The sequence below is a fragment of the Sinocyclocheilus anshuiensis genome, unplaced genomic scaffold, assembly GCF_001515605.1.
Source record: "Sinocyclocheilus anshuiensis isolate Anshui unplaced genomic scaffold, SAMN03320099.WGS_v1.1 scaffold1065, whole genome shotgun sequence".
NCBI lineage: Eukaryota > Metazoa > Chordata > Actinopteri > Cypriniformes > Cyprinidae > Sinocyclocheilus > Sinocyclocheilus anshuiensis.
Window position 1 is genome coordinate 454,085 of NW_015555804.1, and position 17,097 is coordinate 471,181.

At 39.2% G+C, this 17,097-nt stretch overlaps 1 protein-coding gene and 1 long non-coding RNA gene across 2 annotated transcripts in view; one reads left to right on the top strand and one right to left on the bottom strand.

Moving 5' to 3' along the window:
- The window catches only part of LOC107674979 (uncharacterized), a 24,107-nt gene that overhangs the window by 848 nt on the left and 6,162 nt on the right, over nucleotides 1–17,097 (bottom strand). The window contains exon 2 of the long non-coding RNA XR_001632566.1: nucleotides 5,493–5,630. This is a non-coding gene — a long non-coding RNA (uncharacterized LOC107674979). The remainder of the gene's footprint in view (nucleotides 1–5,492; nucleotides 5,631–17,097) is intronic.
- Nucleotides 12,877–17,097, top strand: part of LOC107674978 (exocyst complex component 3-like protein) — a 9,349-nt gene continuing 5,128 nt past the window's right edge. The window contains exons 1-9 of the mRNA XM_016469153.1: nucleotides 12,877–13,184; nucleotides 14,086–14,261; nucleotides 14,366–14,585; nucleotides 15,145–15,557; nucleotides 15,694–15,983; nucleotides 16,064–16,181; nucleotides 16,292–16,417; nucleotides 16,506–16,606; nucleotides 16,694–16,810. Of these exons, the coding sequence (XP_016324639.1) occupies nucleotides 13,145–13,184; nucleotides 14,086–14,261; nucleotides 14,366–14,585; nucleotides 15,145–15,557; nucleotides 15,694–15,983; nucleotides 16,064–16,181; nucleotides 16,292–16,417; nucleotides 16,506–16,606; nucleotides 16,694–16,810 (1,601 nt within the window). The 5' untranslated portion in view covers nucleotides 12,877–13,144. The remainder of the gene's footprint in view (nucleotides 13,185–14,085; nucleotides 14,262–14,365; nucleotides 14,586–15,144; nucleotides 15,558–15,693; nucleotides 15,984–16,063; nucleotides 16,182–16,291; nucleotides 16,418–16,505; nucleotides 16,607–16,693; nucleotides 16,811–17,097) is intronic.

Here is a 17,097-nt window from a genome sequence, read left to right on the forward strand (position 1 = left end):
TTACTCACCTTCAACACAAAAATATGTGTTTAGCAGAGGTTTTTTTTTTTTTTTGCACTGTTCTCTTCTATATAAAGAAGGTGAATGAGGACAGGGAATGTTCAGCTCCAAAAAATTGAAAAGGTACCATAAAAGCGGTCCATATGACTTGCGCACTATATTCCAAGTTTTATAAAACCACATGACACCACTTTAAAGGAAAACATTTTTTTCACATCCGATCCGATACCAAACATTCTGCGTATCAGCCGATACCGATACCAGCACTGTTTTTTTTTTCAATCAATGTAGAATTTCTATACCTCAGTGTGGTGACCTGATCATCACTGTTTTGTGATCTACTAAATATAGACAACTTCATTTTAAAGGGGTCCTATTATGCTTTTTCACTTTTTCAACTTTAGTTATCAATATTTACACTGAAGATCGCAGGCAGTTATGGTAAGGGCCTTGACATTTCCCGACCAGGAGCCGAGTGCTGCCAATCACAACACACACTGGCCCAGCTAACCAATCACAGCACATTTCGTATTTCAAAAGGCATGCCTTCATTTGATACAGGAACTATTTGAGCCGTTTGTGCCAGACTGGGGAGAGAGGTGTTGTAATAATGTAAAATATGTGAAAAATAATGTTGATACAGAGCGGCACAAAGCGTTTATGTGCATCCCGTGCGCAGAATAATGCGCTTGAAGCAACACGGAGTCACAGCGAGCAGCGCTCCGCATTGAAAGCACAAAGAGAAGACATATTGATGCGTAGTATATTATATCTGTGCGATAGTTTATAGAGCCTTTTCTTTTAACAGTTTTAAATTTCAGTTACTGTGCTCTTGGAGAGAGTTTCATCGTCTTGACTGTCGTAACCGAACGCGTCGCGCAGTTTGAATGCTGAATGGAGGATGACAGACAGCCGCAGCGGAGAGAAGAGTTATGTCAACTTGAATTTAACGACTTAAATACTCATCTGTACCTCACATTAAAATATGGAACGGCTTCAGAACACTTGGAATAGAGTGCCGAAAACTTTATGGTGCTTTATAATGTTTTTGTGCCTTTTGTGGGGCACATATCGTAACAATAACACAGAATAGTATACGCACAATATCGGATTTGGATCGATCTCGTCTGACCGATACCCGATCCTACAGAAAATGTCAGTATCGGAGCCGATACCGATACTGAATATCGGATCGGTGCATCCCTAATTTGAATGACCTATTCCTTTAGGAATAAGTAAACGTATTTACTTATAAAAATTACTACAATTCTCCTTTTGCAAAAATTCCTCTATTGAAAATTTTGGCGAAAAAAAATCACATCTCAATCAATTTCCATTACATCCTCATTTATCTTCCTTTCACCTTTCTTAGGCAAAAACCCTCTCATGTCTAAGTAATGCCATCCAAGACCATAAGCTCTTGTGTAAAGTCATAAAGCAGGGTTTCCTGGCCACCAGTGCTTTTCCTCACAGATGCACTGGCCCCTGCCTGTGGGAAACGGGAAACCATGACTTATCTGAACATATGGTTTCCCAATTCAAGTCAAAATGTCTGAGCCCTGCTGCATCTGGTGCCATTTTAGTTGGTTAAAAATGCCACACAGGACTGTGACGAAAGGAGAAGAAATGGAGGAAAATACAGTTATTACACACCCATGGGCTCATTTTTTCAGCTCATTAGCCACTGGCCTCCATGACCAATTAGGCTTTGTCACCATTGCTGGGGTCATTATGCTCACATCTTCTTGCATGCTCATTCAGCTGTCTTTAGGGAGAAAATAAAAGACGGAGAAAGAGAGCTCATTGATAGAGGCAGGAAAAGGCAAACCCTTATAAATTGATTGAAAATTAAAGAGAAAGTCACAATGAGATCATTTCGCTGCTGACGCTTGTGTCTTCATGAGCAGGAATGTGTGGGATTTACAGATGATGCCTTAATGGCCCCTAACTGATGCCTGCCACCGTTGTTTTAGACATTTAAAGTAACGGAAAATTTTACACAACGCACTCGATCCTAAATCTCAAATGCTTCATTTTTTTACTCATTTTGCTAATCCCACAAAGTGGCTGTGTAATTATGAGAAAATAATAAACGTCTCACCTGAAGTCATAAATTAATCTCTGCTTAAAAACTCATCAAGTGACGTAAGGCAAAAGTCAGTTTAGAGTTTGATAAATGCGTTACCTCCCCTGTGCAGGTCAGTTACTGGCCAGTATGTATAAATGGGGTCCATGGGGAGAGGGTAGAGCCGATGTCAATCACAAAGTTAACCCATACAAAAGACCATAATTGACGTGGGTCCACCTCATCCCTGCATCCGAGAGCACTGTTGGCCCCGTGGGGCCTCGTGAACCCCCCACTACCCCCAGACTGACCACAGTCCATTTATCAGAGATGGGGGGCAGCTTGGCAGGCCTTACATACACTCCCCTGCATAAGCATTGCACACACACACACACACACACACATACACAACCCAAACAAATATGCTGCAGGGACCGTGGCAGACACACCATGTAACAACAAATTTACAACAGGTGCACCATGGAAATGGCTGGGTCAATATGATGACTAATGGTGTATCACTGTGTGTATAACGGACGAGTGTGAATGAACCAGATTTCATGTTTATCTTTAGTGATCAGAGAATCATCGAAAGATTAAAGATCATTTCCTGAGCAAAGAAAATAAAGGAAACATCAGGAAAATTAATATGATAAATTATAAAAGTGCAATGATAGATAGATAGATAGATAGATAGATAGATAGATGGACAGATGGAAGAACTTTTTTTTTTACTAAATTAATACAATGAAAACATGCTTTTTTAAAAGCTAAAAATGTAAAAAAACAAGAATACATTTTTTTAGTGATTTTCCATTTTTGTCAGATGCCAGCACTTCCCAGCAGGCCATGTGTTCACTCTCTTTAAAAGAATAGGAAACCAGGCTGCTAACAGCAGACTGAACAGTAGGCTAATTCCCTGTGTTTAATACAAAAGAACCAATTATATGCTAATCAGCACATCTCAGCACTGCTTCAGCTCCCCATCCTTCACCGGCAGCACAAGATAACAGTTAGTCATGCTTCCTTTTAGAGCCGCTGACTTCTCCTCCAACTAGGCTCACTATAGGCTAATCTGTCAGTTAAAGTCTGCTATAGGTGTCAAATTAATTCATTGAGCAAATTAGCAAAAATATTAATTGATATACTTAATATTACATCTAGTATAAAGTGGCCTTGAAAGTATTTGTACATGTAAGTCACACCTAAAAATGTAGGTATGTCATTGGATTAAATTTATTTTTAAGACAAAAAGCATGTATTTTAAGCAATACACTTCACAAAAAAAAAGCTATTTTTCAATGATAAAACAATAGATTTACTGTTCAAATATAAGATCATAAGTATTTGGACATTTTTGGTTGCCAAATATTAGTGTAACGTCCAAAGTTGTGATGAAGTACACCTGTGGTTATAGGACACCTGTGTGAACTTGATAGGAAATGATTCATACATCCACAAACAAAATATCACCTTGAGACCAGTTGGTTAAGACTGATAAAAAAAAATTAAAAAAAATTTCAACCTCATCTTTAAACCCCAAATTCTTTCACTTTTCACAAATGTCAATCAAAACCAGCATCAGCACCAGAAGAGCTGAGAGGAAGCGAGTTGACCACGTCTTGGTTAATTATTAGCAGCCTTTTGTCTTTTCGTAAAATCAAACAGCATGCCTTACACTCTTTCATCAGCCCGATTCAGTCAGCCCAATTGTTTTAATATGAACTTCCTCAAGAGTTTTCATTAAGTGTAGACTAGCCCCCTGCTATCCAAGCAGCCTCACCCCCTCACAATATCTCCACCCCCAAAGACCTGAAGAGTCTTTCTTAATCAAATGTACATTTACTAGTCGCTTGACTTGAGACATCTGCCCCAAGCAACCAGTCAATATTGTGGCCCCAGTTCAAAGCAGTCAGTTCATTAGCTGTGTCAGCTTTACAACCAGAAGGTAATGGGTTTGAAAGTGAGCAACGACAATGCACGGCAATGCAGGCCTCATTTAATAGTGATTTATCACCATCCAAAAGCCCTGTTTAACCTTTGGCCAGTGCAGACCTCCCTTCCTCTCTCAAAGGATCTATTGTCAGCTCCCCAGGGTATCTTACTGTGTGAATAAGGAAAAGATGATCTAGTTAAAGTCACATTATATGACTAGTCATATCATTTGAAGTGCAGCAGAACACTTGGTTGGCGAACGGAGTGCGCAGATAGTGTTTCAAATGGCTCATTTTCTGTTATGTAATGGATAATATTTCAGCATAAGCGAAAGGATACATGTCTGCTTTTGATTCATTAATTCATCATTTTGCTTGCTGTTACAGTATTGATACAATATTACTGTGCTTACTGTGACTCTCTTCTGTATGTTCATTTATTTCACTTTAATGGCACAGAAAAGGACCTATACATTGCAATTAAAGTAAAATTACTGAATTTACTGGAATTACTACTAGGAGCCTGATAAAAATGCTAATTTTAGATGAAAAATTCAGATGGCACGTAGAGGCTTTTGCATCTGAACTCTTCATATATATATAAATACATTTTTACATTTTATTTAAATACTTAATAAAATACTTAAAAAAACACACCTGTTTATCAAAAACCAAACTTTTTTTTGTTTTTATTTATTTATTAATTTTCTGTACAATGAAAGTCAATGGGGTCCAATGTTGTTTGGATTTTACTGTTCATTAATAATGACAGAATCTTCATTGTTTCATCTCTTTAAGAGATCATGACATTATTTTCAGTCATTTTGACACTCAACAAATGGGCAAATCTTAGCTAAGATGAAGTTCGAAATATAGACACTCGTGGTGCCCAAAAATGCTTAAAAGATGCCTTAAGAATGTAAAGTAAAAAAAAAAAAAAAGTCTAATATCTAAGTAAAACGACTTAGTAAATACAATTTTGGCTTTTGTGGGGTGTTATGCCTAAAAAGATGCCAACAGTTTTCATTGTTAGGTCAACTAAACCTTTAACAGATCACAACCTCATGTTTAGCCATTTTGACACTCAACAAATGAGCAAATATAGACGCTCGTGATGTCCAAAAATGCCTGAAAAGAATGCCTTTGGTTGCTATTCTGGCATCTTAGTGACAGAAGCATCAGGTTCAGCATGTGCTGTTATTTTCTAGTGATCTAATGCTGATAGGGCCTGTTAAGTAGCGTAATGACAGAAGGACAATACGGATGCTTGGTGTGGTCCATATGGACCGCATTGGTCTTTGACGGCACTCTCTGCACGTTATTAACCACATGTCTTACCAGTGCTTAGTAAACCGTTTTGTTAACAAAGCTCTGGCAGGAAGAAGAAAAAAAGGGGGTTGGCGTTGAAAATGTGAACAGTTGGTACGATGTAAAGACACTGTTTTCTGTGGAGAGCCTGATGGTATCCCCCCCCGCCCATCCGCCTCACCTACCTCAATGCCTTCACAGTCTACGCCACTCCGCCCCATCCTTACAAGGCATGGCTTAGTCACACCAGCTGCCTGGACCATTCTTCACTGGTTGAGCTGCCCCCTGTCAGGACCAGAAGCCCCAGTCTTCCATCCCTATGGCTAAAGAGAAAGAACCAGACGGGTTACGTGGGCCAGAATCCAGGGCTCTTGAGATGAAGTGATCAAAACAATGCAGATATTGGGAGCAAAAAACACAAGAGAGCAGTGACTAGTCAGGAAGACTAGTTAATCACTGCTTTGGTTTGTGGGAACTATTTCACCTGGTATCATTTGGAGAAATGTTATAGAAAAAGCTAATTTAGACAATACTACGGTTTAGAAATAAGCATTTGTTTTTTTACTTAGTGCAGTTTTTATGTATAAAACATTTTCACATTAGAACATTTAATATATAAATATGTGTTATATCTATATATTTTGTATTTAAATATTTTGTTATAATATTACATTTGTATATAAATATTATATTCAGTATATTAAACATAATATAAAATAAATATTAAATATTATTTCAGTACATAAATATTTAAATATGAAGAAATAAAAATAAATTTAAATACATATTTCATGTTTTAGATTTTTATATAAATATATATGTTAGTACAATACAAATTTTATATTTTATATTACATTTTTGTCATATTTTGCTATATTTTTTTCCTCATTCCTTTGCTTCTGGAGTAAACATTATATATAATATATTGACCTTATATGAAATATAATTAAACTAATTAAGACATTTAAATTGTTATTATATTATATTATTTTATAGTAATCAGATTGTATTATTAGATTTCATGTGTGCTGATGCTGATCTATGTTGATCGGAATTCCAGTAGATGTTCAGTCAGCTGTTTAAGAAAACCAACCAACCAAAGCAAAAAGAAAGAAAGAAAATACACAATGCAGGCAAAATGAACTCCATTTGAGCTTTACAATAATCCTTTTCTACTCTGACAGAATTGGTTACATTTCAATTTTCTTTGAAGTAGTTTTCGGCACATTTGATGGTGAGCTTCGAAAGCACAGCATTATCGGCGCAAGAATGGGGCTTTTCGAGGTGTTTACAGGTTTCAAAGGTCTCTCTCTTGTAGAGCACAGATTGTGAGGTCTGATTGGGTCAGTCTCTCAAGAGTCACTTGAAAAATCCACAGTATTTGGTCTAACTCCCGGTACTATGTGTGAACCATGCTAAGACTTCAAGGCATTTGCTTTGTAGCGGAATCTGCTTAGGTTTAGTAAGCATAAAGAAGTCCTTGCACACACGTACACACCCTTTCCACAAAAATGTTCCCGAGTGGTAAAACAGGAATGGAGCGACCCATCCACTAAGCAAACAGAATGAACTAATGAATCAGCCATCTTCTCCTCCCATTCCAATTATCCAGAGCCATGTTAAGAATACGGCTACGTCAGAAAACGCTGATGCTAATACAGATAATCCCTTACATAGATATACATCTCACATTCAGTCTTAGCCACCGAACCACCCAAGCAGTCAGAGTGCAGGAGCTGAGACCGCCAACAGAGAGAAAGTGCATCCTTCAGGTTTGAACAAGCTAATGAGGAATATGTAAATGATGTGGGGGCTTATGAGATTACCACTTGTTTGATAGTTATTACAGGTGTTAGTAAACCAGAATTAGGAGCCCAGTTAATGCTGGTCCATTCAGACCCTGATTGATCCTTTAATACAGGCATTTGTGGTTATGTTTGCTTCCCTGAATTGTGCTGTGGTGGGTCCACACTGTGTACTCAGTACTCAAAAGTTGCTCTTATTTTCCTACTTTTCTTTCCATTTCTCTGGCCTCTGAACACAGTGACACAACTTACCTGGAAACCTTCATTAAGATAAATTCAATTGCATAGATGTCATGTTTTCACATCCAGATGCAAAGAAGTCTCAATTCTACCTTAGTACTGATAAGAACAGTTGCTCTGTGAAAGTATCCATCTTATACTTCCCTGCTTTCTCTCACTTTGGCAGCTGGACTCGCAAGTTAAAGAAGTCATTAAGCTTATCCAGACGCAACAAAAGAAAGATTTTGCAACGGCAAACAGGAGTGTCAAATCAAACAGAGATTTGCCAAAGAGGCTTTGGCGAGTTGGTGAGATCCATACCAATTTGGAGATTTCAATGCTCTCTTTCTTACTCCTGGGAAAATCACTGGACATGTTTGAAGAGGACAAAAGCACTAAATATGAAGAGAACAACTCAAGAACATTATGTAAGATTCAGCAAAACATTCCTTAAAGTGAAACAAAGTGGAATGTTGAAACTTAGTTCTATGTGTAACAAAGTGAAACTCAATACAGTTTTATGAGCAATTGTGAAGGCAGCTGGGTTTGCAAACAGAATCTTAACTAAACAAGTCTATCTAGAACTATTTGACGAGAAAAAAAAGGAAACTAAACTGATTCACACTGATAAAACACCATTTTTTCCATGTCTGGATCAACAATTGTCAGGACCAGCTGACCGTGAATATCCTGTGAGCCAATCAACTTTAAGACAACAAAACAGCATGAACTGGTACTTTGCTTGAAAAGTTCAGGCAAATTACTGAGCAGCTCACCAATCAGACCACATCGTTCTTGAAGGGTATCTAAAAACACACTTTTAATTTTAAAAGTACATTTAAAAGTATTTGGTGAAAGAAAAAAAAGACTTTTTTTTTTTTATAGAAAACAGTTTTCACCAAAGGGTTAAACAAAGTACAATCTTGAATGTTTTAATTGTACACCATTGAAAAACACTGTACAAATCAATAACATTTCAAAGAAATTAAGTATTGTAACAAGACCATACACTAAAACCAAAACTGTAATAAGCCTCTTTTTTTAGGGAAGTCATGGCCTAATGGTTAGAGAGTCGGACTCGTAACCCAAAGGTTGCGGGTTCGAGTCTCGTACCGGCAGGGATTGTAGGTGGGGGGAGTGAATGTACAGCACTCTCTCCACCTTCAATACCACGACTGAGGTGCCCTTGAGCAAAGCACCGAGCCCCCAACTGCTCCCCGGGCGCTGCAGCATAAATGGCTGCCCACTGCTCCGGGTGTGTGTTCACGGTGTGTGTGTGTTCACTGCTGTGTGTGTGCACTTAGGATGGGTTAAATGCAGAGCACTAATTCCTAGTATGGGTAACCATACTTGGCCACATGTCAAGTCACTCACGTTTTCAGAGAATGAAAACATTCCATTATGACAGGGGTGCCCAAACTCGGTCCTGGAGGGCCGGTGTCCTGCAGAGTTTAGCTCCAACCCTAATCAGCTAAGCAGCTAATCAAGGTCTTACTAGGCATACTAGAAACTTTCCGGCAGGTGTGTTGAGGCAAGCTGGAGCTGGAAATCCCAGTTCAGTTTATGACTGTTAAATGAACTAGCCCATGTTTGATAAAATATACAGGACCTTTTAGCCATATTTAAAGTAGCCTGTAAAAAAGTCAGTCAATAAAAGCTGTATTCTGTTGCAGAAAATAAAATGTACAATACAATCATGAATAAATCATTTACATTTAATGTCAACATAAAGGCAGCCTTTTTACTTTATGAAGCAAGTAGCTATCTGTGTGAGAAAAAGTATTTATTATTCACATCCGTGTGATCGTAATTACGGTGAAAATGCATTGCAAATTCATGGGAAAACCAAACTTAAATAGTCTTAGAACAGATGGCTTAAAATGATTAAATTCAAAAGACTTTCTCTGCAGGATCCGCGCTGACATTGCCCTCTGCTGGAGGCCAAACGAAATACAATTCTGAACGTACCGTGCGTAAGGTTTCAGAACAGCACTAAACAAGTACAAAAAGTTTATTATTGTTTTAAGAGTTGATGGGGATGGGAATTTTACATTTCTTTCAGGCTTATTTGGGGGAAAAAACACTTTCGGTGGGATAACAATAATTTATAATTTATAATTTTTAATTGTTATTTGTAATGTTCAGATAGGCCTAAATTCAAAGAGTTGAATAACGTGCAATAAATAAATAAATATACAAACAAACGTCAGGGAAAACGAACGGGTCACTGTAGATATAGGCTATAACTAAAAGAAATATAGGCTAAATATTTTGTTTAGGTTAGATGTCGTTCTTCATGTTCATATTCATGATAAAATGTTGTTTTGTTGTTGAAAGTACAGTAAAACAAGCATGGATATAAAGCTAACATTAGTACAAAGTTGGCAGATATGCTTTAAATTAGATTTTAAAACACTTCGGGGTTCGGACATTCTCATTAAGCTAAATAAATATTAAGATTTAAATGAGGTAAACGCGCAAAATGATCTCTCTCGCGGTCAAAACAAAGCTGTCCCCTTGAGAAAAAAAGCTGAACACCATGTCATTTCAACTCCTATTGCACAGTTCCGCAACCTGAGGCGAATTAACGCTATGCATTTAAACCTTTTCAATGGTATGCCGATTTCTTGTGTTCGTCTTGTTCCAAATGTGGCCAACAACACAAGCCCGGTCATTGTAACAAGGCGCTATTCCTCCCTCAAAAAGGCCAAGAACGATGGGAATTCAAGAAACGAGTATTATTTTGGAGGTGCCACCTATTTGCTGCTCATAAAAACAATATTTAGGTTGTGCTTGAGCGTTACCTCGCTGAATAGGCCCTATTCATGTGGGGTTAAGAGTGTAGCGTGGGTCCTGTGAGGAGGTAGCGTGGGTCCCTGTGTTTCGAGGAGGAGCTGTCAGGGCTTCGGAGGAGCGGGAGAATAGGGACCCGCCAGAGTCTCTTGCTTGGGTTCGAACTGCGGTGATTTAACTGCATAATCGGATTGAAAGTGAGCCGCGGAATTTATGTCAGTTCACATTTCATCAAACGGCCAGTGTGAATTGAAGTCGACAGAACAGAGAGTTAATCCAGAACTAAAGCCAAAATAATTAGGGGCCCCCATCTAATCTGCTCATTCTAACACCCTTCAATGACATTAAAATATGGCAACTCTTGCTGTTGGCAGTCAAAAGTGTTCCCCAACTTTAAATGGGCCAATAAAAGCCCAGGCTTTACTGCAGGGGAAAGCAGAGGTTTGTTCATAGGAACCAACATAGTTTTGGGTGTCAACCACAGCAGTGAATAATTCAAACAAGCTTATACCATTTAAGACAATCTAGAAGTGTAAATGAATTGAAAATTAAATATGTTTTAAAAATTATTCTGTTAGATTTTGCACAAATATTAAATATAAAAATATTTTTATAGGCTTACTGGATTTCCTTCTAAAATTAGTTAAAAGCAATTAAGCTCATGTATTACATGTTTTTACATAACCCCAGTGTCCCGATATCTCTAATAGCACATATCAAAAGGGGAGAAAATGAATAACATATATCGCTTTTTACTTTAATGTAGATGCCAGCAAGGGCAAGCAAGTAATTAGAGCATAAACATTTTGTCACTTTTTTTGGAGAACTTTTCTTTGCCTATAAATCAAATATTTTTCCTTCAACATAATCTGCTCTCTTCATCCTTTTACCTGATTGCTTTTGAGCTTATATTGACCAAATATTGAAACTTAGAAAAGCATTGTAAAAGGAAGTGCAGTTTAGAATGTGTTTTTAAGATTTTTTTTCATACCATATGCAGAGTATAATGGATAGATTGAGACTTTCATCCGTTTGCCAAATCTTAAGTCAAAGTGTCATTATATTTGGAATATTCTAAAATGCTCCCCAAAAACCTCATCTTTAGACCAAATTCTAACCGTGGCCACTACCCAAACCCTGACCACAGCACAAATTTTTAAACGCTGGAATGTGAAGCGTTTGCTCTGAAGCACTTGGAAGTGCATTGGACATTATGAATTGTTCTTTAAAGACATGATTTTTTTTACATGCACTTAGGCCACAATTTACAAATAAGATTCCTAGTTTTCATGCAACTGAAAACCTCTCAAACTTGCCCTCAATTCGATCAAACAATTTAATTTTATACTTAATTAAACTCACAAAATATCATTAAGTGTACATTTGTCTGTCCATGTCTGGGAGCGGAGGAGGAGCAGGAAGTCAGCCCAGGTCAGGAATGTCAGACAGGAAGTCCTCCCTGTGTTTGGATGACTACTTCTGAAATAGACTTCCTGTTCCCTCTGAGTGGTGTTTAATTTAAGGTGGTGATAGGGGAGGGTGACCACAAAATGCACAGCTGCATATCCTTCAACTGATAATACGTCAATAAATAAAAGGCAGGGTGGTGTGTGTGTGTGTGTGGGGGGTGGGGGGGTAGTTATAGTTAAACTGACAGAGGCGACCCTTTTGTATATCTTATATACGTTTGCTCTGTAGTTATCAGGGATCAGGGATGTATCTCCACCCTTCTACGAGAAACTACATCCCTCCACATCTCAGTCCAAAGGGAACTATTAGCCTTGGCGGAAAAGCTCTGTTAGTCTGTCACAGTCCTCTGGTTATTATGGTGCTCTGCAAGGACAACAAAGTCCAGTCAACAGCTATTTTTAGCACAAACTGCTGCTAAGGAAAAACACTAAAAGAAAAGCCTTCATATTTTGCCTTAAGAAGGCTTGCAAACTGTCAATAACCACAGAAGAATCTGAATCAGCTAGATGGAAATTTAAGTAATGTATAATGTATAGTCAGCCAGTCATTACTGCAAAATAGGCAGGGTGATCAGGGCTTGTATCTTCCAGAAGGGGTTTATTTAGTGAGTGACCAGTTAACCGTACATTATTTACAGCAGCAAACCAAATACATGAATAAATGGACATTAAATATTTATTTGAATTACAGTAAAGAGACAGAGTAAAATGTGAGACAGTAAACTAGCATAGCTCTGAAGGAAATCGTTTACCTTGAGCTATGGTCAACTATACAATTTAGACTGCAGAAAGCTGCAACTGACCAATCAGAATAAAGCATTCCAGACAGCTGAATAATTATAGCCATGTTTGTTATAAACTTACATCAGAATCCATTTCAACACATCTTCACCAACAGTTGTGTGTACTACGACTTAATTTAGTCATGTTTGTAGTGCATGTGTGTGTTTGGCAGAGACCAGAGAAATGTAAACACAGTCATGGGGTAAGTCACAGGCCAGGACACTTACACAAATAAACATATTCATTAAGGGGCCTCTGAACTTAGATTCCTCTCATGTTTGCTCTACAACCACCAGCTGTGAGTGATCACAGGACATTGGTAAGAACTTTCTGTAACAATACAAATGATTGCCTATGACTCCTGTCAAGCAACATACAAACTTTGTTCGTTTATCCCAAGCACTTCCTCTAAAACATATTGGATTATAACTACCTCAGACACAGAGGCACTGTTGCACATGAAGGCCACCCCCACAGTCACAGCTCACCATCTGGATCATTTAGAGGGCGGAGTGCCCGCTTTCCCGCCGTCCCTCTGACGCTGTCTCCCTTCCTCCCTTCCCTTCCTGCTGGCCTCTGAGCAGAGGATGTGTCTGGGAGTGTGAGAGAGGAAGGCTGGCGGTGAAGTGGGTATGTACCCTCTCTCTTCTTCCCCCTCGTTACTCTCTCTGTCTCTGCTGATTGCTCTATCTGGCGACACTGAGCAAGCCCTCTGGGCAGGGCAGTCTCTTATTAGCGAAACGGTGGACGGTGGAACAACAAGCCTAAATGTCAAACGGAGATAAGAATGGCCAAGACAATCGTGAAGGTACGCAACATTTCTGTTTGTTTGCAATGTGGAGAGGCATCTGGAAACCGTTTGCTTATAATGTCATAATGTTGCACTGGTAGAGAAATCTGTATATATATATATATATATATATATATATATAAAGAATGAAAGAAATGTAATGAAATTAAATAATTAAATATAAGCAGCATAAATGTTTATGCCAGGGGAATGCTACATAATTGACCCCATAACATCCAGCCATACTTGACTTTTTATATAAAACAATATAAAACAGCAACTATGGGTTGAAGGACTTTAAATTTGGTCAAATGCATGCATTTGCACCAATTAGAGAAGTCACTGTTACCGTGACAACATGAATGACAGCACAGCAACACAGCTTAGTGACATAATTGGATCAGTCTCACAACACTGTTCATCAACTTTGCAGTCCCTCATATTCACAAATACTAAGAATATATATATTTTATTTTAATACTTATAAAAAAAAATTCAAGTACTATTTTTATATTTAGTCAATGCTGTATCACTTTGAAATTGTATCCTTACATACTTTCCCATGGGTGTTTCAGCTCTTGAGCACCCATGGGATTGGGGAATACGAAATGGAAATTTTGAAACTTCAGACTTTGAAACGATCAGGACATCACTGAGTCATTCTTTGGAGAAGAGATCAATTCATCTGCTGAGCTTAAGACTTTGCTGATGTCAGACTAACTCTTTTAGATTTAGCCTTTTACTGGTTTAAATAATCTCTGTCTCAGGAACACCAGTATTTTTTCTTTTACACAATCAGCAATAACTTCAATTAAAATTGCAGCTTAACAGCTGCACAATTCGTTTCTATGTTGTGGGTTTAGCTCACTTGGCTCAGTAGCGTATCGGCTACATATTTTTTCTGCATTTTGACTGACAGATGCCCTTGTCCCAGTCGAGGTGTGGCCAGAGCTGGAGAGAGCTGAGTGTTTGGCTCGGGGTGCTGCGCTTAAATGGGCCTCAGGTGTCTTTTGTCGTCCAGAGCATCTGGAGAGACTTGGACAATACAGGAAAAGGGAGAGTCAACGAACTGCGTCGATTCATTCAAGGTTAAAGGTAAGTAGTGATCATTATTTCACTTCAATTAGAAAGCCTCTAAAAAGTATTTGCCCGACAATGTCTACAAGAAAAGTCATCTGCTCACTTGCATTTTTCTTAAGTCAGTTGTGCAGTCCTACCTGGAAAGTGTCGACTGGGGTCTTGGTCAATTGCGAGAGGCACGAGCTGAGCTGAGCGAAATATCTCATGACTTGCACAAGGCTAACCTGGAGTCCAGGAAAAATTCTGAAGAATTAACTGCACTGGAGACACTTCGGGATATTTCTGTCACTCACCGCCAGCTCCTTGCTGCAGTTAGCAACCTACCACGCCTCTATAAAGGTTAGTGATTCCCTGCCCTTTTCAGTGCAATGTATGTCCTTATTATTTTTGCATACCCTCTATGGATATTTTGGTTAAGCCTTCAATGCTTTAGAGCAGGGTGTCCAATCCTGGTCTTGGAGGCCCAACATCCTGTGTGATGTACATCCTGCCTTAGAGTCAAACATGCTCAAGTACTGTATATAAAAGTACTTGAAAACAAGCACTTCTAGCTAAGCAAGTTAAATTTTTTGAGTCGCTGCATTCCAAAGTGTGGTCATTAATAATGTAACGCAAGTATGCACACTGCATCACCGCAATGGTGCTACAGCGGGTATAGTGTAAAATGTCTTGGACCCCAGTTAAGTTTTTTCTTTTAAGTCTACAACTGTCAAAGCAGAGCAAGGATCTTGCTGAGCAACAAAGTCGCTATTCAATTTGACGTTTATAGCTAGCTAGCTAGCTAAATAATAACACAGATCTATCACCCACTTAAGTGCTGAGGTTTGTCAAAGTAATGCAAGATAAGTATATATGTACAGTTGTGTTATCATGTGTTGTGTCATCTCTTTCATGTCAGTGCGGAGTATGGTGCTAGAGACAGAGAGACTAGTGGAGTCCCGGAGATTATTGGAAGCTCATACCCGACTAATGGAACTGGAACGCTGGCAGGATGAGGTATTGCTACAGCTCCAGGGACCCAGGGGATCGTCTGGGATGGGGTTAATCTCTGAGGATGAGGAGTTAGTGCGGAATTATTTCTCAGGTGTTGGATGCTTGGTGGATGCCCTTGCCAAGGAGCTCTGGGCAGTGGTGGGGAGTGGTGTGTCACTTGCCTGTCAGAACCCCACACTTTTTGTGTCAGCTGTACGGATAGTGGAGCGTGAAGAAGCACTAGATCAGATGTTTCTGGAGGAGCGGAGGTCAACATTGGGACAGAACACACCCATGCCCCCTGGGAGACCACGTTGCTGGAGGGACCTCTTCTTCAAGGTTTGATGATAAGCAAGTTTCTTATTTGTAGAAGTACCGGAAAAAAATTTGTTTGTAAGATGACAACTAAACTTTAAGTGTAAAAAGGCTTTTTTTTAATTGACTTAATATGTACCTGTTTAAACTATTTGGTCAGGTGATGGAGGAGGCAGTGTCAGCACGTTTCCGTAGCGCATCGTACTTGCACACTCGCGGACCAGGGCTTGCAAGTCACTTGTCTGCGCTACAGCACTGCATTATGGGAGACCTTTCAACAGTGCGACATTTTCTGGAACAATGTGTTCCATCTCACTATCATTTAACAAGAGCTTACCTGCACTTCTGCCACCAGTTCTTGCAGAACCATCTTGGACTGGTTAGTGGATGGGAGCTAGAGGGTGGGGAAATCTTCGCTGTTCTTAACTGGGTTCTGCACATATACAGCAGGTAGGTAAACACTATGCTTAAATCAGAATTTGGTCTATGGGTAATCAGAAAGTCCTACACGTGAGAATTTGTTCTTTAAGCTCAGAGATGATGGGTGAGCCAGCCCTTGTAGCTGAGCTAGACATTGAGGACCTGGGACCTCTTATATCTCAGGAAGTTCTCGAGCAGCTGCAGAACAAATATGTCCAAAAAGTTCGGGTAAGACCCAGGGAAGGGTTTTAGTCTATAAACTTTTTAACATTTACATTCACTTGTCTAGATTAACAGGACACAAGTTCTTGAAAAAAATGTACTTTGATTGTTTGTAGAAGCCTGTCTCAGAGTGGATGCACAAGGCTCTAGAGGTGGAGCTGACAGACTGGCAGAGGGATCAGGAACCAGATATTGACCATGAAGGCTGCTATCACACCAGCCTTCCAACCATCATCACTCAGGTAATCAAGCAATGGCTTGATCTACAATGAGCAAAATTTTGCGTGATATTGGCACTGATATGACCTGCTCTGGTGTCTGGGTTGTTAGATGCTAGAAGAAAATGCACGGGTGGCTTTGATGATAAGTGAAGCTCTGCGGGACCAGACAATCCAAATGGGTCTTTATGAGATGGAAAACCTCCTCAGCCGGTGTGTATGTTTAGCAATACCAGGATATCATAACTCTTATTGATTATATACAATATTTTGTACTTTCCTCTCATTACATCTAAACAGATTTCGAGATGCAATCATAGAATTTGGGAAGGAGCATCGCAGGGATTCAACCATAAACAGTAACAAGTTCTACCTCCATTATCTCCTGGCCTGCATCAACAACTGCATCATCCTCAAGTGAGATGGTGTACACGTATCTTTTTACAGTATGTCTGTATTTATGTGATGTTTGTTTGAAAATGTGTGTGTTTTAAATTGTTTTGTGTGCGTTGGAGTTACTTGTAAGCAGTAATTCTTAGATTTAAATGCCTATCTAGAACCTCCACAGAAAGCCTGCAGCAGCAGTTGTGCTCCTTCCCTTCAAACCGGTATTCTCGCATTTCACTTGGACCTCTGGCTGCCCTGGACCATGCTGTGAGAAAGGCATGCCGCTTAGTCATGGACCATCTCTTGTTTGAGTTGCA